Raw genomic sequence first — 27,388 nt, 5'->3', positions numbered from 1 at the left:
GCACTCGATCGGCGCACGCGCACGTGTGTATTGCGGTGTGTATTATAATAGTACCGGTACGTACGTATATACGTACGGTATGCTGTTAGTCCTATCCTACGAGAGTTTCGTGACGCTTTCATTTTAGAATCTAGAAAAGCAAGTTTGAATTCATTCTCAACATCGATTTCCCATCTAGTCTTTTGTAAGTTGCAGTTTATTTATCAGCTTTATAATTAGACCCCGTGCCCTTGCCTGGCCGTATTTTATGCCCCCTAATCTTATCCTTTTCGTAGTTTGTATTTACATGAATTATGATTTGGCAAGCCTTGGCTTAATTTATGTACCGTACGCTCGGAGACAGAGCCCGAGTCACAGAGCTCAGCCCCGCCGACTGCGACGGCGTAGCGCAAGATCGTGGGTGGGCAGGCGGTGGAAATGGTGAATACTTGCGGGGGTAACTTTTAACCTGGGCCCAGGCTGGGGCTCGTGCTGTTTATAAATTGTAATATCAATTAAATCACACTGAAATTGAAAAGTACCTTGGGAAAGACTTCCATATGTGCCCCCACCAAAAAGAAAAGATTTTTAAAGAAGTTCTTGTTCATTCATTCATGTCATGAATATGCAAGGCTCGACATTAGCGGTGGCCCGGGGCCACCAGAAATTCACCTCGGGCAACCATTATTGAAAAAATATTAAGTTTTGGTGGCCCGAATCGGGCAACCAATAATTTTCAGAATAACGCAATTTTTCTCCCCATTTTGCACGCATTTATCAACTTTCTACAGTTCAAATTGCAAGCCAGTTCGTCGTGCGCCCTTTTTGTTGATCTACACACAAACACACACACAAAGTTGGCCTACCGCTATATAGCATTAAGTAGCTTTTATCCGGCCGGCGCGGCCGGCTGGCGTGAGCTTTGCATGCTTGAGGCAGCTGTGCGTTAGCAGCCTATTCAGACTCAGGGAGCTGCAATACGAAATGTTGCTGCTAAGAAATCTTCCACAGAACTGTGAAAATCCAAGTCAAAGTCACATTTTACACCAATGAAATGCCCTTCTACAGACCTTTTTGCTAAAATCTGGTGTATCCTGATTATTTGCAAGCATTAAAAAGAGGAATCATAAACTCTCTTTTGACTCAAAAAGACCGATTTCCAAATGAAAATAATACACATAAAAACACATAGGTGAGTACATCACAGTCCCATATGTGCATTTGTATGTATGTTGTTACTTGGTTTCTTTCGTAGCTGTGTCTTTTCCGGTCTTTTCTAGCCAAAAAAAAACAGACAGTTACTTTCTTTCTTGTTTATAAATTACTTCTTAAACAACTCTTGAGAAAGTAAATACATTGGGAAGGCATTTCATTAATATGAAATGTGAATTTTTCCAACATTTTGGCAAATTTAGGGAAGGAATTTTCTCACACTTTTTTTGCCGTCTTATTATTTTCTTTCATTTTTTTGACAGTGGTTAAACCATTTATACCCGTTTATTCATTTTTAATGTTTTTCTTTATATTTTTCGGGCCACCAAACTTTAATATCGGGCCACCAAAAAAAATGATTTGAAGGTTTTGGTGGCCCGAACGGGCCACCACCAAAAAAAGTTAATGTGGAGCCTTGGAATATGAATTATGATTTACGTTGAGACGTCGTAGACTAGCACTCAGTACTACTACTACTACTACTACTACTAGCAGCAGTGTTCCTAACGTTACAGCTCCTGAATCAAACATAAATTTCCCGAGACTGAATCCCAAATTTCATGAAATTCATAGATATTTCCTGGAATTTTCAAGTTTGAATAAAACAAAAATCGGGCACTAATACATCAAGCCTAACACTGACCTGCTGACTAACAATAACAACATGCCTAAATTTGGTCCAGGTGGCCAAATCAAGGAATTTAACATTTTTTGGTTCAAGCCCTCTTTGAAAATAGGAACAAAATTACAAATGTGAGCGTGGAGCGCGAGCGGAAAATTTTGACTTCATATGGAGGTAAAAAATTATTTAAATATAACCTGAATATTAATAGTTGCTCTGTTTAATTGTCATTTTTGGATTTCCTGAAATTTCCTGGAATTTTTTTATTTAATAATAATAATATAGGGTACCGGTATTTATATTGCGCACGTATCCACCTTGTTAGGTGCTCAAGGCGCTCCTATATTTCCCTAACCTTTCCTGGAAAAAGTAAACATTTTGGGAAGAGTGGTCCAAACACTGCGTCGTAGATCTAGGGCTAGGCTAGTCGTACTAGTTACCACGGCACTTGTTGACTGCAACTACTCTGCCTGTGCCGTGGGGAATCTACATAGCCTTTGGAAGCTTGGCTTGAGGACTCCATGATGATGTTTTTTTAATATTTTGACATATACTTCTTCATCATGGAGCCTTGACACTCTTCCCATAGACACAGAAGCGAGACCTATTCACCCGGATGGATTTCCCTAGGAAATCCATAGAGGGTGAAATCGGTTTGTACGGGTGAATTTTATTGATATTTGAACCTTCAAACGCCTAATGCGTATGAAGGTTCCAAAAATTGGTTAATACAAAAGTGAAAATTTTAAGGTTTCTTACCAGACCGATCTCGTGTAGATCCCGCGATCCGTTTGTCAACAAAGCAAATACAATAGGTCTGACCCTTGTACCGCTTCGTTATGATGTACATTCGATTAGCGATGTTACAAAATGCCATTTTGAAGAACAATTTATAGATACAAATTATTATTTAACACTAAGATTTAATACGTGATTATAAATATTATTATAATAATAATAGTATAATAATAAAAGATATTGTCATCACAGAGCCAAGGCACTTGTACTTGTAGATAGAACTATATCTAGTTTCCCTTTCTCCAAACAAAGCGCGGATATCGGCGAATCTCGCAGTTGGGTGAAATTTTTAAGCTTCTGAAGTTCTGTCTGAGACTGAGAGAGTGGACCTTTCCAGTCAATGTTGCCAAAACAAGGTAAATTTTAAGTCTCAAGCAGAGACAAAGAGAGGAGGAGGATGAAGAAGGTAATGCCAGAGGATAGAGGTTGAAAAGATCTGAGGAAAAATACAGCAAAATGTCACGTGACAAAATTCTGGGCAGGGTCACTTAGGACTCCATGACTCCCTGAGTAGGTTATGATGAAATAGCCTTGTTTCTCTGTAACTAGTGTTACATCCTTAGGACTCCATGACTCCCTGAGTAGGTTATGATGAAATAGCCTTGTTCTCTGTAGTGTTACATCCTTAGGACTCCATGACTCCCTGAGTAGGTTATGATGAAATAGCCTTGTTCTCTGTAGTGATACATCCTTAGGACTCCTTGACTCCCTGAGTAGGTTATGATGAAATAGCCTTGTTCTCTGTAGTGTTACATCCTTAGGACTCCATGACTCCCTGAGTAGGGTATGATGAAATAGCCTTGTTCTCTGTAGTGTTACATCCTTAGGACTCCATGACTCCCTGAGTAGGTTATGATGAAATAGCCTTGTTCTCTGTAGTGTTACATCCTTAGGACTCCATGACTCCCTGAGTAGGTTATGATGAAATAGCCTTGTTCTCTGTAGTGTTACATCCTTAGGACTCCATGACTCCCTGAGTAGGTTATGATGAAATAGCCTTGTTCTCTGTAGTGTTACATCCTTAGGACTCCATGACTCCCTGAGTAGGTTATGATGAAATAGCCTTGTTCTCTGTAGTGTTACATCCTTAGGACTCCTTGACTCCCTGAGTAGGTTATGATGAAATAGCCCTGTTCTCTGTAACTAGTGTTATATCCTTAGGACTCCATGACTCCCTGAGTAGGTTATGATGAAATAGCCTTGTTCTCTGTAGTGTTACATCCTTAGGACTCCATGACTCCCTGAGTAGGTTATGATGAAATAGCCTTGTTCTCTGTAGTGTTACATCCTTAGGACTCCATGACTCCCTGAGTAGGTTATGATGAAATAGCCTTGTTCTCTGTAGTGTTACATCCTTAGGACTCCATGACTCCCTGAGTAGGTTATGATGAAATAGCCGTGTTCTCTGTAGTGTTACATCCTTAGGACTCCATGACTCCCTGAGTAGGTTATGATGAAATAGCCTTGTTCTCTGTAGTGTTACATCCTTAGGACTCCATGACTCCCTGAGTAGGTTATGATGAAATAGCCTTGTTCTCTGTAGTGTTACATCCTTAGGACTCCATGACTCCCTGAGTAGGTTATGATGAAATAGCCTTGTTCTCTGTAGTGATACATCCTTAGGACTCCTTGACTCCCTGAGTAGGTTATGATGAAATAGCCTTGTTCTCTGTAGTGTTACATCCTTAGGACTCCATGACTCCCTGAGTAGGGTATGATGAAATAGCCTTGTTCTCTGTAGTGTTACATCCTTAGGACTCCATGACTCCCTGAGTAGGTTATGATGAAATAGCCTTGTTCTCTGTAGTGTTACATCCTTAGGACTCCATGACTCCCTGAGTAGGTTATGATGAAATAGCCTTGTTCTCTGTAGTGTTACATCCTTAGGACTCCATGACTCCCTGAGTAGGTTATGATGAAATAGCCTTGTTCTCTGTAGTGTTACATCCTTAGGACTCCATGACTCCCTGAGTAGGTTATGATGAAATAGCCTTGTTCTCTGTAGTGTTACATCCTTAGGACTCCTTGACTCCCTGAGTAGGTTATGATGAAATAGCCTTGTTCTCTGTAACTAGTGTTATATCCTTAGGACTCCATGACTCCCTGAGTAGGTTATGATGAAATAGCCTTGTTCTCTGTAGTGTTACATCCTTAGGACTCCATGACTCCCTGAGTAGGTTATGATGAAATAGCCTTGTTCTCTGTAGTGTTACATCCTTAGGACTCCATGACTCCCTGAGTAGGTTATGATGAAATAGCCTTGTTCTCTGTAGTGTTACATCCTTAGGACTCCATGACTCCCTGAGTAGGTTATGATGAAATAGCCGTGTTCTCTGTAGTGTTACATCCTTAGGACTCCATGACTCCCTGAGTAGGTTATGATGAAATAGCCTTGTTCTCTGTAGTGTTACATCCTTAGGACTCCATGACTCCCTGAGTAGGTTATGATGAAATAGCCTTGTTCTCTGTAGTGTTTCATCCTTAGGACTCCATGACTCCCTGAGTAGGTTATGATGAAATAGCCTTGTTCTCTGTAGTGTTACATCCTTAGGACTCCATGACTCCCTGAGTAGGTTATGATGAAATAGCCTTGTTCTCTGAAGTGTTACATCCTTAGGACTCCATGACTCCCTGAGTAGGGTATGATGAAATAGCCTTGTTCTCTGTAGTGTTACATCCTTAGGACTCCATGACTCCCTGAGTAGGTTATGATGAAATAGCCTTGTTCTCTGTAGTGTTACATCCTTAGGACTCCATGACTCCCTGAGTAGGTTATGATGAAATAGCCTTGTTCTCTGTAGTGTTACATCCTTAGGACTCCATGACTCCCTGAGTAGGTTATGATGAAATAGCCTTGTTCTCTGTAGTGTTACATCCTTAGGACTCCATGACTCCCTGAGTAGGTTATGATGAAATAGCCTTGTTCTCTGTAGTGTTACATCCTTAGGACTCCATGACTCCCTGAGTAGGTTATGATGAAATAGCCTTGTTCTCTGTAGTGTTACATCTTTAGGACTCCATGACTCCCTGAGTAGGTTATGATGAAATAGCCTTGTTCTCTGTAGTGTTACATCCTTAGGACTCCATGACTCCCTGAGTAGGTTATGATGAAATAGCCTTCTTCTCTGTAGTGTTACATCCTTAGGACTCCTTGACTCCCTGAGTAGGTTATGATGAAATAGCCTTGTTCTCTGTAGTGTTACATCCTTAGGACTCCATGACTCCCTGAGTAGGTTATGATGAAATAGCCTTGTTCTCTGTAGTGTTACATCCTTAGGACTCCATGACTCCCTGAGTAGGTTATGATGAAATAGCCTTGTTCTCTGTAGTGTTACATCCTTAGGACTCCATGACTCCCTGAGTAGGTTATGATGAAATAGCCTTGTTCTCTGTAGTGTTACATCTTTAGGACTCCATGACTCACTGAGTAGGTTATGATGAAATAGCCTTGTTCTCTGTAGTGTTACATCCTTAGGACTCCATGACTCCCTGAGTAGGTTATGATGAAATAGCCTTGATCTCTGTAGTGTTACATCCTTAGGACTCCATGACTCCCTGAGTAGGGTATGATGAAATAGCCTTGTTCTCTGTAGTGTTACATCCTTAGGACTCCATGACTCCCTGAGTAGGTTATGATGAAATAGCCTTGTTCTCTGTAGTGTTACATCCTTAGGACTCCATGACTCCCTGAGTAGGTTATGATGAAATAGCCTTGTTCTCTGTAGTGTTACATCCTTAGGACTCCATGACTCCCTGAGTAGGTTATGATGAAATAGCCTTGTTCTCTGTAGTGTTACATCCTTAGGACTCCATGACTCCCTGAGTAGGTTATGATGAAATAGCCTTGTTCTCTGTAGTGTTACATCCTTAGTACTCCATGACTCCCTGAGTAGGTTATGATGAAATAGCCTTGTTCTCTGTAGTGTTACATCTTTAGGACTCCATGACTCACTGAGTAGGTTATGATGAAATAGCCTTCTTCTCTGTAGTGTTACATCCTTAGGACTCCATGACTCCCTGAGTAGGTTGTGATGAAATAGCCTTGTTCTCTGTAGTGTTACATCCTTAGGACTCCATGACTCCCTGAGTAGGTTATGATGAAATAGCCTTGTTCTCTGTAGTGTTACATCCTTAGGACTACATGACTCCCTGAGTAGGTTATGATGAAATAGCCTTGTTCTCTGTAACTAGTGTTACATCCTTAGTACTCCATGACTCCCTGAGTAGGGTATGATGAAATAGCCTTGTTCTCTGTAGTGTTACATCCTTAGGACTACATGACTCCCTGAGTAGGTTATGATGAAATAGCCTTGTTCTCTGTAGTGTTACATCCTTAGGACTCCATGACTCCCTGAGTAGGTTATGATGAAATAGCCTTCTTCTCTGTAGTGTTACATCCTTAGGACTCCTTGACTCCCTGAGTAGGTTATGATGAAATAGCCTTGTTCTCTGTAGTGTTACATCCTTAGGACTACATGACTCCCTGAGTAGGTTATGATGAAATAGCCTTGTTCTCTGTAGTGTTACATCCTTAGGACTCCATGACTCCCTGAGTAGGTTATGATGAAATAGCCTTGTTCTCTGTAGTGTTACATCCTTAGGACTCCATGACTCCCTGAGTAGGGTATGATAAAATAGCCTTGTTCTCTGTAGTGTTACATCCTTAGGACTACATGACTCACTGAGTAGGTTATGATGAAATAGCCTTGTTCTCTGTAGTGTTACATCCTTAGGACTCCATGACTCCCTGAGTAGGGTATGATGAAATAGCCTTGTTCTCTGTAGTGTTACATCCTTAGGACTCCATGACTCCCTGAGTAGGTTATGATGAAATAGCCTTGATCTCTGTAGTGTTACATCCTTAGGACTCCATGACTCACTGAGTAGGTTATGATGAAATAGCCTTGTTCTCTGTAGTGTTACATCCTTAGGACTCCATGACTCCCTGAGTAGGTTATGATGAAATAGCCTTGTTCTCTGTAGTGTTACATCCTTAGGACTCCATGACTCACTGAGTAGGTTAAGATGAAATAGCCTTGTTCTCTGTAGTGTTACATCCTTAGGACTCCATGACTCCCTGAGTAGGTTATGATGAAATAGCCTTGTTCTCTGTAGTGTTACATCCTTAGGACTCCATGACTCCCTGAGTAGGTTATGATGAAATAGCCTTGTTCTCTGTAGTGTTACATCCTTAGGACTACATGACTCCCTGAGTAGGTTATGATGAAATAGCCTTGTTCTCTGTAACTAGTGTTACATCCTTAGGACTCCATGACTCCCTGAGTAGGTTATGATGAAATAGCCTTGTTCTCTGTAGTGTTACATCCTTAGGACTACATGACTCCCTGAGTAGGTTGTGATGAAATAGCCTTGTTCTCTGTAGTGTTACATCCTTAGGATCCATGGCTCCCTGAGTAGGTTATGATGAAATAGCCTTGTTCTCTGTAGTGTTACATCCTTAGGACTCCATGACTCCCTGAGTAGGTTATGATGAAATAGCCTTGTTCTCTGTAGTGTTACATCCTTAGGACTCCATGACTCCCTGAGTAGGTTATGATGAAATAGCCTTGTTCTCTGTAGTGTTACATCCTTAGGACTACATGACTCCCTGAGTAGGTTATGATGAAATAGCCTTGTTCTCTGTAGTGTTACATCCTTAGGACTCCCTGAGTAGGTTGTGATGATGAAATAGCCTTGTTCTCTGTAACTAGTGTTACATCCTTAGGACTCCATGACTCCCTGAGTAGGTTATGATGAAATAGCCTTGATCTCTGTAGTGTTACATCCTTAGGACTCCATGACTCCCTGAGTAGGTTATGATGAAATAGCCTTGTTCTCTGTAGTGTTACATCCTTAGGACTACATGACTCCCTGAGTAGGTTATGATGAAATAGCCTTGTTCTCTGTAGTGTTACATCCTTAGGACTCCATGACTCCCTGAGTAGGTTATGATGAAATAGCCTTGTTCTCTGTAGTGTTACATCTTTAGGACTCCATGACTCCCTGAGTAGGTTATGATGAAATAGCCTTGTTCTCTGTAGTGATACATCCTTAGGACTCCCTGAGTAGGTTATGATGATGAAATAGCCTTGTTCTCTGTAGTGTTACATCCTTAGGACTGCATGACTCCCTGAGTAGGTTATGATGAAATAGCCTTGATCTCTGTAGTGTTACATCCTTAGGACTCCATGACTCCCTGAGTAGGTTATGATGAAATAGCCTTGTTCTCTGTAACTAGTGTTACATCCTTAGGACTCCATGACTCCCTGAGTAGGTTATGATGAAATAGCCTTGATCTCTGTAGTGTTACATCCTTAGGACTACATGACTCCCTGAGTAGGTTGTGGTGAAATAGCCTTGTTCTCTGTAGTGTTACATCCTTAGGACTCCATGACTCCCTGAGTAGGTTATGATGAAATAGCCTTGTTCTCTGTAGTGTTACATCCTTAGGACTCCATGACTCCCTGAGTAGGTTATGATGAAATAGCCTTGTTCTCTGTCGTGTTACATCCTTAGGACTACATGACTCCCTGAGTAGGTTATGATGAAATAGCCTTGTTCTCTGTAGTGATACATCCTTAGGACTCCATGACTCCCTGAGTAGGTTATGATGAAATAGCCTTGTTCTCTGTAGTGTTACATCCTTAGGACTCCATGACTCCCTGAGTAGGTTATGATGAAATAGCCTTGTTCTCTGTAGTGTTACATCCTTAAGACTCCTTGACTCCCTGAGTAGGTTATGATGAAATAGCCTTGTTCTCTGTATTATTACATCCTTAGGACTCCATGGCTCCCTGAGTAGGTTATGATGAAATAGCCTTGTTCTCTGTAGTGTTACATCCTTAGGACTCCTTGACTCCCTGAGTAGGTTATGATGAAATAGCCTTGTTCTCTGTAACTAGTGTTATATCCTTAGGACTCCATGGCTCCCTGAGTAGGTTATGATGAAATAGCCTTGTTCTCTGTAGTGTTACATCCTTAGGACTACATGACTCCCTGAGTAGGGTACTAGGGTCACCCAGGTTTACCAAGCACAATGTTACCACGTTTCGCTTATTTTCTCTCGTTCTTTGAGACAAATGCTTTTTTTTTTTTACACTGTCATATTCCAGTGCAACTTTTCATCATAAAACTTGGCTGTGATGTATTGAATTCTTGTGATTATTTTTTATACATTAGAAATAGATTGTTGAATGACATCTTTCATGCAATTTTACTTTCCATTACTAGGGCCTACACACAAAATCCTCAAAATTGCAGTTTTGTAGCTCTCTTGTGAATTAAAAAAAAAATATCCACAGGTTACTAATGAAAAATGAATCACAACAATTAGACCTTTAGATATGGAAATAAGTATTTTTAGTTACAATAGTGATATTTAAACAAATTTTAATGTGTCTTGTGTACTGCACAGATCTTACATGTAGATTCCCTATAGGCAGGCAGGTTGCATTGAACAAGTGGGTAGAGTGACCGAATGCTGGGATGAAAACGCTCCCTTCCTGTTTTCTGTCCAGAATAATTTCTTTTGGATCAATTTATAATTTCTTATTGAAAATCTGTTAAAGGAACATTTCTTTTCTCTATGTTTTTGTAGTGGATTACTATCAAACTGAATGGATATTTGGTCTTCATAAATGGTTTGCCCTTAAAGTGACTGAATACTGGGCATTGGAGCCTGTTATCTGTCCCTGGGCAACTTTTCAATTACTAAACATTTATTTGAAATACAACAAAAGTATTTGCTTACATCGTTATCAATTATCATCTTGAAAATGTGACCAGTGACTGATTTTCAGAAAATAAAAGAAGAGAAAAGAAAACAGGAAATAAGGGGGAAAAGGGAGAAAGGAAAAGGAAAGGGATCTGAAAGGGGAGGAAGGAAGGGAAAGGGGAATGGAAGGGAAAAATATGAAAGAAGCTATTCTTTCAAAGGAAAAAAAAAGCCAGAATAGCAATGGCAAAAATTTCTTGACTGGTTGCCAGCCAAACTAAACAAAAAAGAAGACAGCAGATTCATTGAGGGTTAGACTTTATTGTTCATACATCTACTCTGGCCCGTATTCTGAAGTCGGGTTTAACTTACCCTCAGGTTTAAAGTTGTGGTTTAGGTATGGATTGCCAATTGTTACATAAATCACTAACAGTAGAGATATCATATTTCAGTGCATTTGGCTTTCAAATCATTCATAATTGTCTAGAAAGTATAAATAGATATTTGTCTTCACCATTGAAGAATCAGGAAATAGCACAGTAAATATAAGAAACATACAACTTAATAAAAATGTTGACCCTTTGGGCTTCCCATAATTTTAGCACAGACTTAGACCATGGTCTAAGATGAACCCGACTTCAGAATACGCGCCTCTGTGTCTATAGAAATATGCTTTGTTTTGATACTTTTAATCTATGTTTTTTATACTTATTGTAGGATTCAAGATTGTCCTTTTGAGGAATAATGTGCATTGGCTAAGAAGATGGCCAACATTAATAATGAGACACAATTACTGCTTTTTTCCCCCTGCAATTCACAACATGTAATTGATGTCCCATATAGGCTAGGTACTTTGGTTAAAGTGTTTATCATTAAGTTTTCCTTCTCAAATTTTCAGTCGACAATAAGAGTTGAAGATGACGAACGACAAGGTCGCACCATCCACCACAACAGAAGAGGAATATCAGCCCTTTCCTGATCCCCTCCTTGGAACTGGACAAGATGTCACCCCTAATGGCGATGGAGGAGTCCTAAAGGCTATTAGGAAAGAGGGTGATACTATTGAGGAGGATCGCCCATTAAAGGGGGATAAAGTTTTTGTTCATTATATCGGCAGTCTCACAGACGGGACCTTGTTTGACTCCAGTCGGTCGAGGAATGAGAAGTTTTCTTTCACCCTAGGAAAAGGTTTGTGACCAAGGATTCGGTTTTATCTGCATTGGATGAAAATTATAAGTTCAATAAATTTATTAGTATTAGTGGACATTACAATGAATGTTCATCTTGGTTAGCCCATAGTGGTAGAGTTCTTATTATTCTGCAAGGAAAACTATGGCTAGAAAGATTAAAAAGTACAGAAAAATAATTTTGAAATATACCATTTCCAGTATGGTGTATACGGTACAGTTCCTGATCAAAAACGTTATAACTGTCATTGCTGGTGTACAATCTAAGTTGGCAATGCGATAAAAACAACAGAATCACTTTATAAATTGCAAAGTGGCAAATTTTCCTGAAATCCATTCATTTGTCATAAGTTTTTATTATGTTATGCTATTTTTTAAATATGAAAATGAATAAGAAATTGATGATTGTGCCGATTTGGGGACTAAAAGAAGATTACCAGTAATTTTGATTTCATAACAGCTGTGTGCATGTCCCTCTGTGGAGTATTGGTTGAAAAATATCTGAATTCTTTTTGTTGTTCAATATTCATTACTGTTTAATTACCGAAATGACATTTCGAAAAAGTTGATTTTAAAATAATGAGGCTAATTTATGTAGATCATCTAGACATGGTGATGTTTACAACAACAAAAATCATCAGCCTGTATAGTAGTCTGCATGCACAGACCCTTGGTTGTTGCACTTTGCAAAGTGCAAATGCAGAGTCTGAAGTAGTGAGACTAATTATTTGGCCCGTACTCTGAAGTCAGGTTTAACTTTAATAGACCACGGTCTAACTCTGTTCTAAAATCATAGGGAGCCAAAAAATCAAAATTATGTTAATATTGTAGGCCTATATTTCTTGTGTTCACTATTTTGTTTCCTTTTGCTTTCATAATGAAGAAAAATACTTCAGTTTATCATTCCTAGACAATTATTGACAATTTGGGTGTCATATGAGAGTAAATTTAATGTGTGCTGTAAGAGATTTGTGCTCCAATTGGCTCTCCATAGTTAAACCACAATTATAAACCACGGTTTAATTAAAACCAGATTTCAGAATATGGGCCACTGTGTACTATACTCTACACAGACAGAGAGTTTGGCATTTACATGTAGTCTTCGCTTTAGACATGGTTTAACCCTTTTTAAACTGGGGGGGGGGTCAATTTGACCCCTCGACAAATTTCGCCGCCACGCAATTTTTTTTTACCACGCCACTCGCTGACTTTTTACTTTCAAGTCTTGCGCATATTTTATAAAGCGCATGTCAGTCCCCAAATTGCTCAAAAACATGATTATATGTACAAAGTCAATGTAAATTTTTTCAACCAAAAATCATAAATGTATCATTTTTACTTTTGTTAATTGATTTATATGGATTTATTTAATTTATTTATGATCGCAAAAGGGTCCCCGACAAAGTTCATTGAAGCTTTGAAAAAAAAAAGAAATAATAATTAAAAAAGCAATAAGGTACATAGAAAATTAATTATTTTTTCAGCAATTTTTTGGGAGATATTTGTTAGAAATGTAAAAATTGATATGTTCAACAAAAATTAGCATTCTACTTGCTATATAAATTAAGTTAAAGATCAAAAACATACACAAAAAACAAAATTAGGGCAAATTTCATAATTTGCATAATTAATAAAAGAATATAAGCAATTAATTTTTTGAAAATTTTCCTACACAGTCTTGCAGTTTACATCCGGCTCTACGGGCGTGCAAATTTTAGCGGCAATCGCGCAATCAGCGACCGAGATCTGAGGGGGTGGTCAAATTGACCCCCCCCCCCCCTTCCCCCGTATATGTTGGTCTGAAATGGCCCAGTTAAGACAGGGTTAATTGGTAAAAGTGTCAGTCACAAGTTTGTAGACTACCTTTATAATGGTCATTCATGGGGAAACAAGTCATGCTGCTTTATATTGATGAAGCCATTTCGTCAAGCCTGTATTACAGACCACCTACAGAATGATGAACACTTTTCTATTACTTAGCATACTACAAGATCGTTGACAATTTTGACTTCTAGAATTTTTTGATAATTTTGAATTTCATGGTCATGAATTGAAATTCTTTATAGACTGTTTAATGAAAAGTAATTGTATTGCATGAAAGAAGAAACGGAAAGAAGGGGACAGGCACAAATACAAAAGTTCAAGCAGGAATGGGTTTCCAAGTCTAAAGTTTGATTATTTCACCTTTGGAATATTTATTTTTTGTTCATTTTTTTTTTCAATTTTCTTAATCTTCATTGTTTTTTTTTTACTTCTCAAGGCGAAGTAATCAAAGCATGGGATATGGGTGTTGCTACAATGAGAAGAGGAGAGATTGCTGTATTCACATGCAAACCAGAATATGCTTACGGCAAAACAAGTAAGTGGGACTATGAAGTGATAAACTCATACAAGTTGGTTCAAGTCTAAGCCTTAACGAAGCAGAAATTAATCATTACTTCAAATTAATCCTTTTTTTTTAATCTATAAAGTCAGTGTTGATACTGTCCAAGTCCACATTTTGTTTAATTTGTTTTTATTGAGTTAGCGGATCTTGGGACCATTTTATATACAGGTAGCTGTTTGTAAGTTATAATGCGTATGACTATGACATGCAAAATGACCTATGTTAATGGAGCTGATTTACCATCTCGGAACATATTCCATTTGTATTTAAAATCATGTGAAAAGCCTGGCGCACGCTATCCCCCCCAAAAAAAATAATCCATCCTTGAAAAACTCAACGATCAAAGTTCTGAATAATGGTATAAATACTTTGTAGGTTTGCATGGTGGAGTTTATAACGTGGAGAAGGTTTACGGTTCACCATGTGTAATATGAAGAAGGGAAAGGCTGCTACTACTCAAACCATCGCTGCTCAAGCCACATTCAGCTCATCTCACCTGGTTTACAGTCCTTCTCAGGACTTCACTTGAGCTACAGCCAGGGTAATAATATCTAAGTCCTTTAGAAGTGCATAGAGACGTTATTCATGTGTTATGCGCTAAACAAGAACTGACTGTTATTATTATAAGACACTCACCAATATCATGCAAACCTACACTGTAGTATTAGGAAAGTTGGTATGCAACTACATGTAATTACTTTTTATCTGTTTGTCCAGGTAAAGGGAAAATTCCAGCGAATTCTACTTTGTATGCAACTTTAATCATTTTTTTACTTTTTATCCGTTTGACCAGGTAAAGGGAAAATTCCAGCGAATTCTACTTTGTATGCAACTGTAATCATTTTTTACTTTTTATCCGTTTGACCAGGTAAAGGGAAAATTCCAGCGAATTCTAGTTTGTATTCAACTGTAATCATTTTTTACTTTTTATCCGTTTGACCAGGTAAAGGGAAAATTCCAGCGAATTCTACTTTGTATGCAACTGTAATAATTTTTTACTTTTTATCTGTTTGACCAGGTAAAGGGAAAATTCCAGCGAATTCTAGTTTTTATGCAACTAATCATTTTTACTTTTTATCCGTTTGACCAGGTAAAGGGAAAATTCCAGCAAATTCTAGTTTGTATGCAACTGTAATCATTTTTTACTTTTTATCTTTTTGACCAGGTAAAGGGAAAATTCCAGCAAATTCTAGTTTGTATGCAACTGTAATCATTTTTTACTTTTTATCTATTTGACCACGTAAAGGGAAAATTCCAGCGAATTCTAGTTTGTATGCAATTGTAATCATTACTTTTTATCTGTTTGACCAGGTAAAGGGAAAATTCCAGCAGATTCTACCTTAGTATTTGAAGTGGAGCTGTTTGACTGGAAAGGGGAGGATCTGTCTGAGAATAACGAGGAAGGGATCGTTCGGCGTATTGTGACAGAAGGAGAAGGATACGACACTCCCAATGATGAGGCAGAAGTTGAAGGTAAGATAGATTGATAACAAAGACACTACAAGGGGAAGACTGGACTGTCAATAGAGCAGGTAATGAAACGCTTGGGAAGAGCGCCCTACAGTGTTGATTAAGTAGACATTTGTATAGGGCCATTTTTAGTTGTGTACAAAACATAGAAAAATGGTGGAGGGGTGAAGGAATAGGCGATTTTGATATTTTAAGATTTTTTTAAATCAAATTGAAAAAAAAATTATAAAGGGATTTATCTTAGAGGTTTCTGAGGAAAAAAAGGTCTAATTATTCCATGCGCCGCCCTTGTGCCCTCTCCCAAACCCCCTCATTTTTCCAATATGTTTTATACACAGCCAATGTGCTGTGCGAAGGTTTGATCACTCAACGCTAGTGGTCGCCCTTCCCCATGGGCAAAATTGAGCGTTTCAAGAAATCGCTGAAGTGTCAAGACTTCCCTTGTAGTGTCTTTGTTAATAATGATGATCAGATTATTCATAAATGCGCTTTAAAACATACATTGTATGTATCTAAGCACTTACATGTCCTGGGCCCCGTCTTACAAAGAGTAACGATTGATTGGATCAATCGTAACTCTATGGAAATCCACCCATACCATAATTTTTTCTACAGGAAATTTGCAAAATATCCTTTGTTAAACAAAGGAAGACACACCAATTTGTCAAGAAATCGGTGACTTTATGATATACATTCATATCTAGAATTTTTTTTAACGAACATGCATTTCATCTGTTGACTTTGCTGGCTTTCCATAGTTGCAATTGATCCAATCAATCGTAACTCTTTTTGAGATGGGGCCCAGGGCTCCGTAGCACAAAGGTTTGCAATCAATCGCTGAATACCAAGATCATCGTCTGACCGGGAGCCAATCAGTGCAGCTCTTTCAATTTGCAATTCATTGCAAACCTTTGTGTTACGGAGCCCTAGTCATCGGATTCAGTCATTCCCACATATAATGTATGCAAATGCTCCATTCCCTAGGGATTATCTCAGCCAGTCGCTAATGAGGCACACACAGTGCTGGAGAAACTACATGTACAATGACTTTCACATCCTACCAGCCTTGGAATTTTCTAGTGAGGTCTATTAGCAGTGTGTTTGATTGTCTCCGTCCTCAGAAGGTAAGAAAATGTAGAAGGAATGAAGTAGATTAATATCTGTTGTTTTTCTCTTTTCATTGATACCATAGCACACATCATTGGATCGTACGATGGAAGGGAATTTGAGAACAGAGTGGTGAAATACACAGTCACAGAGGGTAAGGCATTAACTGTTTTGGGAGACTGATAGTACCTTCATGAAGATATAAAATCAGTACGGCTGCACGATATGATGAAAAAAAGTTATAATCACAATTTTAATAAAAAGAAATCATAAAATAGCCTTAAAAACAGACTTACTGAAGCTTTTTGACATGCACTCATTGGAGTAAATCTCATACAAAATGACTAGAACACTAGAGTAAAAACAATATTTAATAGAACCTTAAGTGACAATGGACACTAAACGATGAGCTGTGGTTGGCTGTCAAGGTAAACAATTTATGCTTTAACAGCTGTAAATTGAAGCAAAGCAACTAAAAAGAAATCAATATGTATTAGATGATAGGTAGAGAGGCCATTGTATCATTCAATGGAGACAGACAGAAAAGAATTTCCTCTGCATTCTCACATAAAGTTTTGAATTTCAAACTTGAAAATATGACTTGGAAGGTGAAATTCAAGTCTGAATCCAGCATGTCTTTAATTGATGGTACATTAAAGGACAAGTCCACCCCAACACAAAGTCGATTTGAATAAAAAGAGAAAAATCCAACAAGCATGACACTGAAAATTTCATCAAAGTCGGATGTAAAATAAGAAAGTTGTGACATTTTAAAGATTCGCTTAATTTCACAAAATAGTTATATGCACATCCTGGCTGGTATGCAAGTGAGGAGACTATGACGTCATCCACTCACTATTTCTTTTGTATTTTATTGTATGAAATATGAAATATTTTTATTTTCTCCTCATTGTCAAGTGATACAACAATTAATTCCTGCCTAAACATGTGGAATTAGCATTGTTTAATACTTTATGGTTCAGTTAAGTTGGTCCTTATTGTCAAATCTATAATAAAATGAAATATTGTATAATTCAAACAATAAAAAACAAAAGAAATAGTGAGTGATGGACATCATCGACTGACTCACCTAGTTGTGCATATCACTATTTTGTGAAAAATAAGCAAAACTTTAAAATGTCATACCTTGCTTATTTTACATCCGATTTTGATGAAATTTTCAGGACTATGCTAGATTAATTTTTTTCTATTTATTCAAGTCAGCATTTTCCTGGGGTGGACTTGACCTTTAATGTAACAATAATTTCTATTGAAACATTTAATTCTATTGTTGACAAATACCAGATTGAAATAACATATCAAGTACACAGGAACTTGAAAGAAATCAGATTCTGAAGGCATTCTCGAAAAGGTTAATAATGTATACGTTTTTGGCTCACACTCATTGGATGTACGATCTAAAAAATATATCAGCGCCCTCGTCTAACAAAGAGTTACGATATATCCGAACAACCTAAGGTATGTGGAAATCCATCACTGTCATAATTTTTTTCTGTAGGAAATTGCACAATGTCCTTTGAAAACAAAAAGAGAAGCATAGTTTTTACTGAATTGTCAAGAAAATTATGATTCTGTGAATATACATCATATCTAGAAAACATTTTGCATAAGCATGCATTTTAGATGTTGACATTGCTTGACTTCCATAGTTGTGGTTGATCAGATCAATCGCAACTCATTGTAAGAGAGGGCCCAGGAAGCACCTTAGAACTGGTGGAATTCGAACCAGTCTCTCTGCTGTTTGCTGATCAGTGACTACTACCGGATTATTAATACCCCAATTCCTCTGATTTTATTCTGACTTGCATCATAACTTGTTTTCTTAGGTAATGATGCAGGAATCGTGGAAGGACTGGAAATCGCCATCAAGAGAATGAAGAAGGGAGAGAAGGCAAGGTTAAAGGTCAAATCTAAGTATGCGTACGGGTCAAAGGGCAATGCAGAATACAACATTCCAGGAAATGCTGATGTAACGTATGAAGTCACACTCGCGAAATTTGAAAAGGTGAATCATCCTTTATTCACTAGTGTATAATAATGAAATATATGATAACTCTTATTTGCCCAGGGAGTCATTTCATCTGTTTGCATGAAGCGCCGTAGTGTAGCGACGAATCCCACCATGGCCCAGCGTCCTTTGGCAAGGCCTCACTCCACGCTTTGCCACTCACACACAGGTGCTAATTGGGTACTGGTAGGGAACAACCGTCATTGTGGTTGGTTTAGCAAGTGTGCGCCTAACAGGCTGCTAAAAAAGCTATGAATCCAGTGACCAGGTAATAATAATTTGTGAAGTTCTTTCTGCAGTCGTAGATTGATATTGTGCTATATAAAAGCCAATTTTTTAATCATTATAGCTGATTTTTAAGCGGAACTTGCATAAATCGTTTTTTATTAGCTCTTGTTAATAGCTCTTGGCTCTTTATGGGCCTTGAGCACTCTACAGAGTGGATTTGGTGCTTTATAAGTCACATTATTATTATTATTGTTATAAACCCTTCCCCATTCAATCATGCCGAACATCTGACTAGAAGGCTGGAGGTGCCATTAGTTCAAGTCTTTGTGAAATTACATGTCATCAAACTCACAACCTCTCGTTCCTGTGTCTGTTAATAATTAATTTGAAATGGTTTGATTAAAGATAGAGGTGAACCCCACTTGGCTTTCCATTTTTTTTTTTGTGACTGTACATGTCCAGACCTGCCAACCAGTACGTTTTAGCCGTATTTAGTACGTTTTTGCAACCAAAATACGGCAGTACGTTTTTTCTTTTAAAAAATATATTTTTTGTTATTCGATTTATTTATTTATTTATTATTATTTTTTTTTTAACAAAATCGTAATTTATTGAGAAAAATCATCTCTATATGTCTCTATTTCATAAAACGTACACAAATATGGTTATTAGATCAATGTAATTTCAGGTAACTTGTTTTTTTTTTCAATCATTTTGTTAAAACCAGGGTGAAGATATACACAGGTTTTAATAATTTTTTTTTCATCTGCAAGAGCAGTGCGCATTTTAGCTTGCGTGCAGCTTGAGCGCCGCGATGAGCGAGTGCGCCAAGCATTTTATTATGAAATACACTTTTTGGGGGGAAAATATAGTTTTTTGTATCACAGAATACATGTACAGTTTTTCATTCCCAGAGGTTGGCAGGTCTGCATGTCATGCTACATACATCTACGTTTTAAATGTTATTTTCTTTAAAGGACAAGTCCACCCCCAAATAAGTTGATTTGAATAAAAAGAGAAAAATCCAACAAGCATAACACTGAACATTTCATCAAAATCGGATGTTAAATAAGAAAGTTATGACATTTAAACTTTCGCTTAATTTCACAAAACAGTTATATGCACATCCTGGTCGGTATGCAAATGAGGAGACTGATGACATCATCCACTCACTATTTCTTTTGTATTTTTTTATCTGAAATATGAAATATTCTAATTTTCTCCTCAATGCCAAGTGAAACAATGATTCATTCCTCCCTGAACATGTGGAACTAACATTGACTAATACATGTATATGGTTCAGTCAAGTTGGTCCTTATTGTCAAATCTTTAAAAAAATGAAACATTGTATAATTCAAACAATAAAAAACAAAAGAAATAGTGAGTGAGGGACATCATCGACTGTCTCATTTGCATGTTACTGAATTGTGCATATCACTGTTTTGTGAAAAATAAGGGAAAGTTTAAAATGTCATAACTTTCTTATTTTACAACCGATTTGAAGAAATTTTCAGCGTTATACTTGTTTGATTTTTCTCTATTTATTCAAATCAACATTTTTCTTGGGTGGACATGACCTTTATAGACTGAGAATAGCAATCGATTTGATTAGATACATTTGATGCAATATCAGAATTGAGTATACATGTAGTTCAAATCTGTCCATGGTAGAGGCATAAATTTCAACTGTGTGCAGTCAAGAATCGATCTAGTTTATATATGCGACCTTGATTAAAGTACCTGTTGAGGGGAATTCCCTGATACGACTAGAACTGAAATAAGAGATGTTTAACCTTGTTTGTTACTACAGGCAAAGGAACCGTGGGAGATGGATGTCAGCGAGAAGATTGAACAATCTGAGATCGTCAAGGCCAAAGGAACTAATTATTTCAAGGTAGGCCTGTCTGATTACTTTCTGGAATTGATACTTGGTCTAATAATAATAAATGATAATAATATAGGATTTGTATAGCGCACGTATCCACCTTGCTAGGTGCTCAAGGCGCTCCTATATTACCCCGGCTAAGCTAGTCTACCGATTCTGGTGCGCACAGCTTTTTGAGGAATTACTTCCTGCCGGTACCCATTTACCTCACCTGGGTCGAGTGCAGCACAGTGTGGACAAATTTCTTGCTGAAGGAAATCACGGCATGGCTAGGATTCAAACCCGCGACCCTCTGTTTGAAAGGCGAGAGTCAGAACCACTAGACCACGACGCGCCCTGCCTTGTTAATCGGGGGTGCTGTAGGCTCCTCCCAAGATTTTTCTGGGGTTGCTTCATGTATAATGCCATTAATAACACCACCTGGAAATCAGGTTAGTACGCTAGGATGTAAAAAATTAGTCCAAAATCACCTCTATTTTGGAGCCAAAACCCTCTTCTTTTTTTTTCTTGCTTGTCAATATTTTTTAAACAAAACTCACCTTCATTTTTGACTGAAAACCCTTTTTTTTCTAACCAAACCCGCAGCCCCTCTTCAAAAATCATTCTCAGGTACCTTCTCTTTGTCTAAACCCACTCAACTAATCATACAAGGTCTAATCCCACTTGCGCTGATCATACTTGGTGTATATTTTAGTCTCATTTTCTACTTCACTAATCACACACAGTCTAGTCCCATTCTGATCAATCCCACTTTCTTTAATCCCTCTTGGCCTATAACTAAACTCAGTCTAACTCCACTCTCTCTGATCTCTTGCGATGTATCCAAAATTAATCTTATTCTATGTGGACTGATCTGACTTAGTCATATCTTGCCTGGTTTAATCCGTCTTGGTTTAATGTCAGTTAATTTCCACTTGTACATGTAATTCCTCTTTTTCAATTGCAAATTTCTTCTTTTTTCATAAAATTATCTAATTTATATATTTTTTTTCATCAGCAAGGAAAATACCAAGAGGCCATCAAGCAATGGAAGAAAATCATCACCTATCTGGAGACAGAAACCATCACAGACGAGGAGCAGAAGAAGAAGTCAGAGGCGATGCAGCTCGCGGCAAACCTCAACGTTGCCATGGCAGCGATCAAGGCTGAAGAGTTCTTTGAGGCTGTCAGTCATTGTAATAGGGTCAGTCCCATATATTTATTTTCATGTTTGTTATGCCCCCGCAGACGAAGTCCGGAGAGGGCATTAAGCTTTGCCCCTGTCCATCCGTCCGTGCCCCCACTTGGTTTCCACGCAATAACTCGAAAAATATTTAATGGATTAAAAAAAAATTTAATTAGGCACAAGTCAAAATACATGTGAAACAGCTGTTTAGATGACAATGAAAATCATATATTTTTTTTCATTCTGTCAACGTTTGACTATTTTATTATGTAGAATTCTTTTGTTTTATTGTCCTTATTATCCAACTCGAAACCAACAATAAGTGTCCAGGGGCCTGTTGCATAAAACTTTCCATAAAATACTCTGGCAAATAAATAACTTTAAAGTAAACAAACATTACCAGAGGTTTTTTATGCAACAGTCTCTAGGGAAGATCAAAATTTATAAAATAAGCTTATGTGAAAGAGTAATCCTTATTCTTCATAACTGTCAAAATTTCAATTTTCAAAGTTGAATAGGAAAGCAGATACATGAGTTTCTTTGGCACAAGTTTTTGCAGATTGCTTGAAAGTTTCATTGAGTTTGCACAATGAGCCCATCATTCACATGCTTGAGTGAACCCCTGAACTGCAAGCATTGGTTTTTTCCCTTATTTTTGAAGTTCTTACTGAAATTCCTCTCAATTCAATCAAATGCTTGTGTGTTATCCAACATATTAATCAGTAAATTGATCCTAAATTTAAAAACCAGGCAACAACCAAGTGACAGCTATTGTTGATCAATTTTGACAAGTTATACATCATTTTATAGCTTAAGATGTACCTTTTCAAACTAAATCAAAATTCATATTTGGCAACTTATTGTTGGTTTTGGTGTGACTGGTCACATACATGTACATGTATATCTGATAGCATTTTGATTTGTTCGAAATGCCAAAGAAAATGAGTAGCAGTCACTGTTTCCTTTAGGAGACACTTTTGCATGCAGTTTCTAGTTATCCTAGGAATAGCAAATGGAATATGTTTAGAAAGAGAAAAATGTACTGAATAAAATTAATTTTAAGTTCAGTATGTGGTGCCAGTCCAGAATATAAGCCATGTGACTTTGAGCTACATGCAATCATTCAATACTCTAAATTGGTAATGTAATGAGAACAAGATAATCACTTACAATGCAAATTGGCAACTTCAACCTAAATCCATTCTGTTGTCATTTATTTAGATAGACTCGTGTTATATCCATATGTTATATTTTCGAAGTATGAAAATGAATAGAAAATTAATTACTGTTGTCAATTTGAGGAGAAAAGAAGATTTATTTTGTTCTCATTAAAGCTGTTTACCTGTATGCATATTTTCTGTCAGTGAATTTTTTAAGTTATTAAATTTATGAAGTATTTCACTGCTGTTTGCAAATGTCACTGGAAGAAGCAATGGAAGAATACTTTAAAACAAATCAAAATTAAGCCTGAATTGATGAGAATTTTGAAATCTCCATATTGATTGTCTTCTGATAGGCTATTGAGCTGGAGTCCTCCAGCGTGAAAGGCTACTTCCGTCGGGGACAGGCCTACATCCATCTTTCTGAGTTCGACAAGGCCAAGCTGGACTTCCTCAAAGTTCTAGAGATTGAGCCAGAGAACAAAGCAGCCAAGAACCAGCTGACGGTCAGTAATCAGAAGCTCAAACAGCACCACGAGAAGGAGAAGAAGATCTATGGAAACATGTTCCAACGGTTCGCTGATCAGGATAGAAGAGTAAGTGAATTCATGTTTTCATGTTACTTAGCTTGTTGTACGCGAGGAAATGGGAGGCTGAATGTCAAACATTCGTACCGTTGCACACACGACGTACCATCAAAAATGTACCGTTGCACGGCTTTAAGAGGTGACGTCACAATACGATTCAATTCATTGCGCTCAGTAAAAAATGAAGGTGCAATACACGTATAGCCTGCTGGCTAAATGCGCAATGCTGCCCAAGATCATGTGCGCTTGCGGGAATTGCTTTTCGCTTTCAATATTTTTTTTCCCTTTTCATAGATTACTACAGGGAAAAACTCTTGTTTTTTTCATTTTTTCGCTAGATTCCGAGGCGTTGTACAACACAAATAGGGAATATTCTTATTCGTGCAATGGTGCAAGATTTCGCATTCGGTGAAAGAAAGAAACACTCTATCCAACTCAGCTAATGCCTTGTTGAATAGAGCATCTTTCTTTCACCTCATGCGAATTCTCGCACCATCGCACTCATGCCTATTCGCTATTTGTATACTGTATGAGACAGCTGTATGGAACCATTTTAGTATGGGTTTTATTTTTTTTGTAAATGAAGGGCTTATGTGCTGATTTGTTGGTGCCGTCGTCAGCCAAGATCTCAAGGGAACATAGCGTAGCTGAAAATGCCCAGCCTGATAACAAGTGGAATGTAAGGTTCTATGCCAACCTTTAATTTTTTTTTCATTTTTCTCTTTTTCTTCCATTCTGAAGGAAAAGCTTGCAAGGGAGAGAGCTCAGGGTGATTTAAAAGTTGGTGTCTTCAGTGATGCAGAAAAGAAAGGAGAGAAGACCACGCCAGAGGAGGAGGAGGAGAACGGAGTCTCGTCGGAAGGGGGAGAACAGATGGAGGATGACACAAAGGAGAGTCTGTCAACAGAGGATGAAGGGAAGGAACAAGCAATGGAAGCATGAATGAATGTCAAGATTTGAAAGACTTGATTTTTTTATTAAAAGATAAGAATTGGTTGATGGAGGGAACGAACAATCAGCGAAGCGTGGTTGAATATCAAGATTTGAAAGACTTGATTTTTTTATTAAAAGATAAGAATTGGTTGATGGAGGGAATGAACAATCAGCGAAGCGTGGTTGAATATCAGGATGTGAAAGACTTGTTAAACATGAGAGTTCACTGATGGAGGAAACTCAACAATTAGGGAAGCATGATTGCCTGGATTTGTTTAAACCTAAGAATTTGTTGATGAGGAGAATGAATAATCAGCAAAGCGTGGTTGAGTGTCAGGATTTGACAGACTTGTTAAACATAAAGCGTTTGTTGATGGAGGGGATGAACAATGACAGACGCATTTTTGAATGTCAGTATTTGAAAAGACTTGTTAAAGAGGAGAGTTTGTTGATGGAGGAAATGAAAAACCCAAGAAAGAATGATTGAATGTCAGGATTTGAAAGACTGGTGAACAAACACTTCTCTTATGCTTGTTATGCCAAAGTGTGAATGCTGGATAAACTTCAAGATGTGACGAGACGGTTAGAATTGGTAGACTTGTTACAGTACATCATTTGAAGTTCCTGGACCTTGGTTAGTTGGGTCCTAGGGAGCATGTCATGACCCATGTAGTGATTTTCCTTATTTCCTAACCCTAACCTTGACTGAAATTATCAACTAAATATCCCTACACTTATGTACTAGAAAGATGTCATTTTGAAAAGATCACCTGACATTTAGGACCCATGTTTGATAAGTCACTAGGCTCAGGACGGTATTCCGGCCTATCGGGTATTTGCAAGTTCACTGCTAGGCATTCAGGCCTACATTGTATCTGGTTCAAAGGGTTAATATGATCTACCGGTACATGTAATCAACACTTGCCCTGTTCTAAAATTACTGTTTACAGTACATTGTTCTTATGCTTGGCATTCATTACTTGTGGAACAAGTGACGTCTGTGGTATGTTTGAGCCTGGCTAGCAGGCATATGTCAAACTGTAAAACATTTAAAATCAATTGGAGAAAGCCCAATTATGTACACATGTTGATGCTATTGTTATGAAATAACGTGAGAATTGAATAATAAATGTCCAGCAAATTGAGCATTGTGCAATCACATATTCTTCTTTGCTTTTGTATGACACACGACCTGTAGCAAATAGACTACAAGGGAAAGACTAGACACTTTCGATCGTGAAGTTAAGATTCAGATTTATTTCCAACATAAATGACAAAAATATTGATACAAATCATTTTCATAAATTTATAACAATTATTTTACGATACAAATCATTGTCATTATAATTATATTTAACAACATCAATGATAACTAACTTGTAAAAATAAATATAATTTAAACAGAAAAAAGGTATCTGTGGAAATGGGAGATTCACTCAAAAGCATAGCTTGTATAATGTGAACCTCCCTCAAGGAAGAGAAAATAGGAGAGAGAGAGAGAGACGCAATGGTTGCTATTTGCCTACGGAGACTTACTGAATAGATTAAAAAGAACAAGATAACACACAGAACAAGACAAAACAAAATAAGAGTTAAATCAAACGGAAAAAAAAACAGGACGACAAAAGGAGAAATAAACATAAGTAGAAACACGTTATAACGGCAAGTAAAACTAATTCACTTATTATTCCACAAGTTCTGAATGATCTGAATAGACAGTAAGCTGATAAATCAAACCAGGGAGCAGTTTCATAAAGCTGTTTTAAATTAAAGGAGAATGAAACTCTTGGAGCAAGTTAGCTTTTGTGAAAGCAGAAAAATCAAAGAATAAGATCAACAACAGTTTGAGTAAAATAGGACTAGCAATAGAAGAGTTATGAGCATTTGAATGTCGAGATCACTAATGCTATGGAGATCCTCCCATTGGCAATGCGACCAAGATCTGTGATGTCACAGATGAACAATTCTCCCCTTTTGGACACTGAAAATATACCCCAAAACATCTCTTTTTGCTCAGTCTAATCATATGACAAACGATTCATCAATGATATAATGTTGTGAAACCTCTGTACTTGTCCTCTCATAAAGAGAACACCTCACCTTGTGATAGACTCTATAAAAGTGAGAATATACTAGTAAGTGAAATAAGTACTAAAGTAATGAGGGAGTTGTACGTGTGTGACATCACAGATCTTGGTCGCACTGCCAATGGGAGGATCTACATGGCATTAGTGATCTCGTCTTTCAAATGCTCATAACTTTCTTATTATTCATTCAATCTTCCTCAAACTTTCAACAATATGTTTCTTTGATTTTTCTCTTTGATATGGATTCAGCTGGTTTCTAGGGTTTCATTCTCCTTTAAGAGCAACTTTAAGAGTGAACCTTTTTTACGCACTAAACCATTGCCAATGAACATTTTGGTGTATACCATTTACCACAAGAAATGATCACCAGTCGTTTTTAAAGTTGCTCTTAACTTACGAACAGCTTTGTGAAACGGCGCCCTGTACAATTAGAGATTTGTGTCACAACTTGAGACCAGAGTGCAGAATATGGCCCGTATTCTGAAGTCGGGTTTCATTTAAACTCTGGTTTTAAGTTGCGGTTTAACTATGGAAAGCCAGTTGTTACATAAATCTCTAACAGGAGAGGTTCAATGTATCAGCTCATTTGACTCCCAAAACATTATCAACTGCCTGGGAAGGATAAGTATGACAGTTGTCTTCACCATTAAAGAATTAGTAAAGAGCACAGTAAACATGAGAAGCAATCACTGTAAACAAAATTTTGAAATGTTTGGCTTTCCATAATATTAGCAGAGAGTTAGACCATTGTATAAGTTAAACCCAACTTCAGAATACAGGCCTATGTATCATGGCCCTTGGTGGTTAGGGTTGTTTTATGTTAGTTTTATGATGGTATA

General features: G+C 37.6%; 1 protein-coding gene across 1 annotated transcript; it reads left to right on the top strand.

Moving 5' to 3' along the window:
* On the top strand, positions 1 to 25,607 carry LOC129268440 (peptidyl-prolyl cis-trans isomerase FKBP4-like). Its single transcript, XM_054905992.2, has 10 exons — positions 1 to 184; positions 11,224 to 11,513; positions 13,773 to 13,871; positions 15,210 to 15,371; positions 16,561 to 16,629; positions 18,323 to 18,501; positions 20,543 to 20,626; positions 21,615 to 21,800; positions 23,299 to 23,538; positions 24,271 to 25,607. The coding sequence occupies exons 2-10, from the start codon at positions 11,243 to 11,245 to the stop codon at positions 24,469 to 24,471; spliced, it is 1,491 nt and encodes a 496-aa protein (XP_054761967.2). The 5' UTR covers positions 1 to 184; positions 11,224 to 11,242; the 3' UTR covers positions 24,472 to 25,607.
* The last annotated feature ends 1,781 nt before the right edge of the window (positions 25,608 to 27,388 follow it).

The sequence above is a fragment of the Lytechinus pictus genome, chromosome 9 (genome assembly GCF_037042905.1).
Source record: "Lytechinus pictus isolate F3 Inbred chromosome 9, Lp3.0, whole genome shotgun sequence".
NCBI classification, from domain to species: Eukaryota; Metazoa; Echinodermata; class Echinoidea; order Temnopleuroida; family Toxopneustidae; genus Lytechinus; species Lytechinus pictus.
Note: the sequence above shows the minus strand (reverse complement) of the source record. Positions and strands in the feature narration are given on the sequence as shown.

What these genes read in the sequence shown, in the direction of transcription:
- LOC129268440 (XM_054905992.2), top strand. Translation starts at nt 11,243, where the DNA reads ATGACGAACGACAAGGTCGCACCATCCACCACAACAGAAGAGGAATAT. An exon ending in CACTCGCGAAATTTGAAAAG is followed by an intron (nt 18,502 to 20,542) that starts GTGAATCATCCT and finishes TTGTTACTACAG; the next exon opens with GCAAAGGAACCGTGGGAGAT. An exon ending in CTGTCAGTCATTGTAATAGG is followed by an intron (nt 21,801 to 23,298) that starts GTCAGTCCCATA and finishes GTCTTCTGATAG; the next exon opens with GCTATTGAGCTGGAGTCCTC.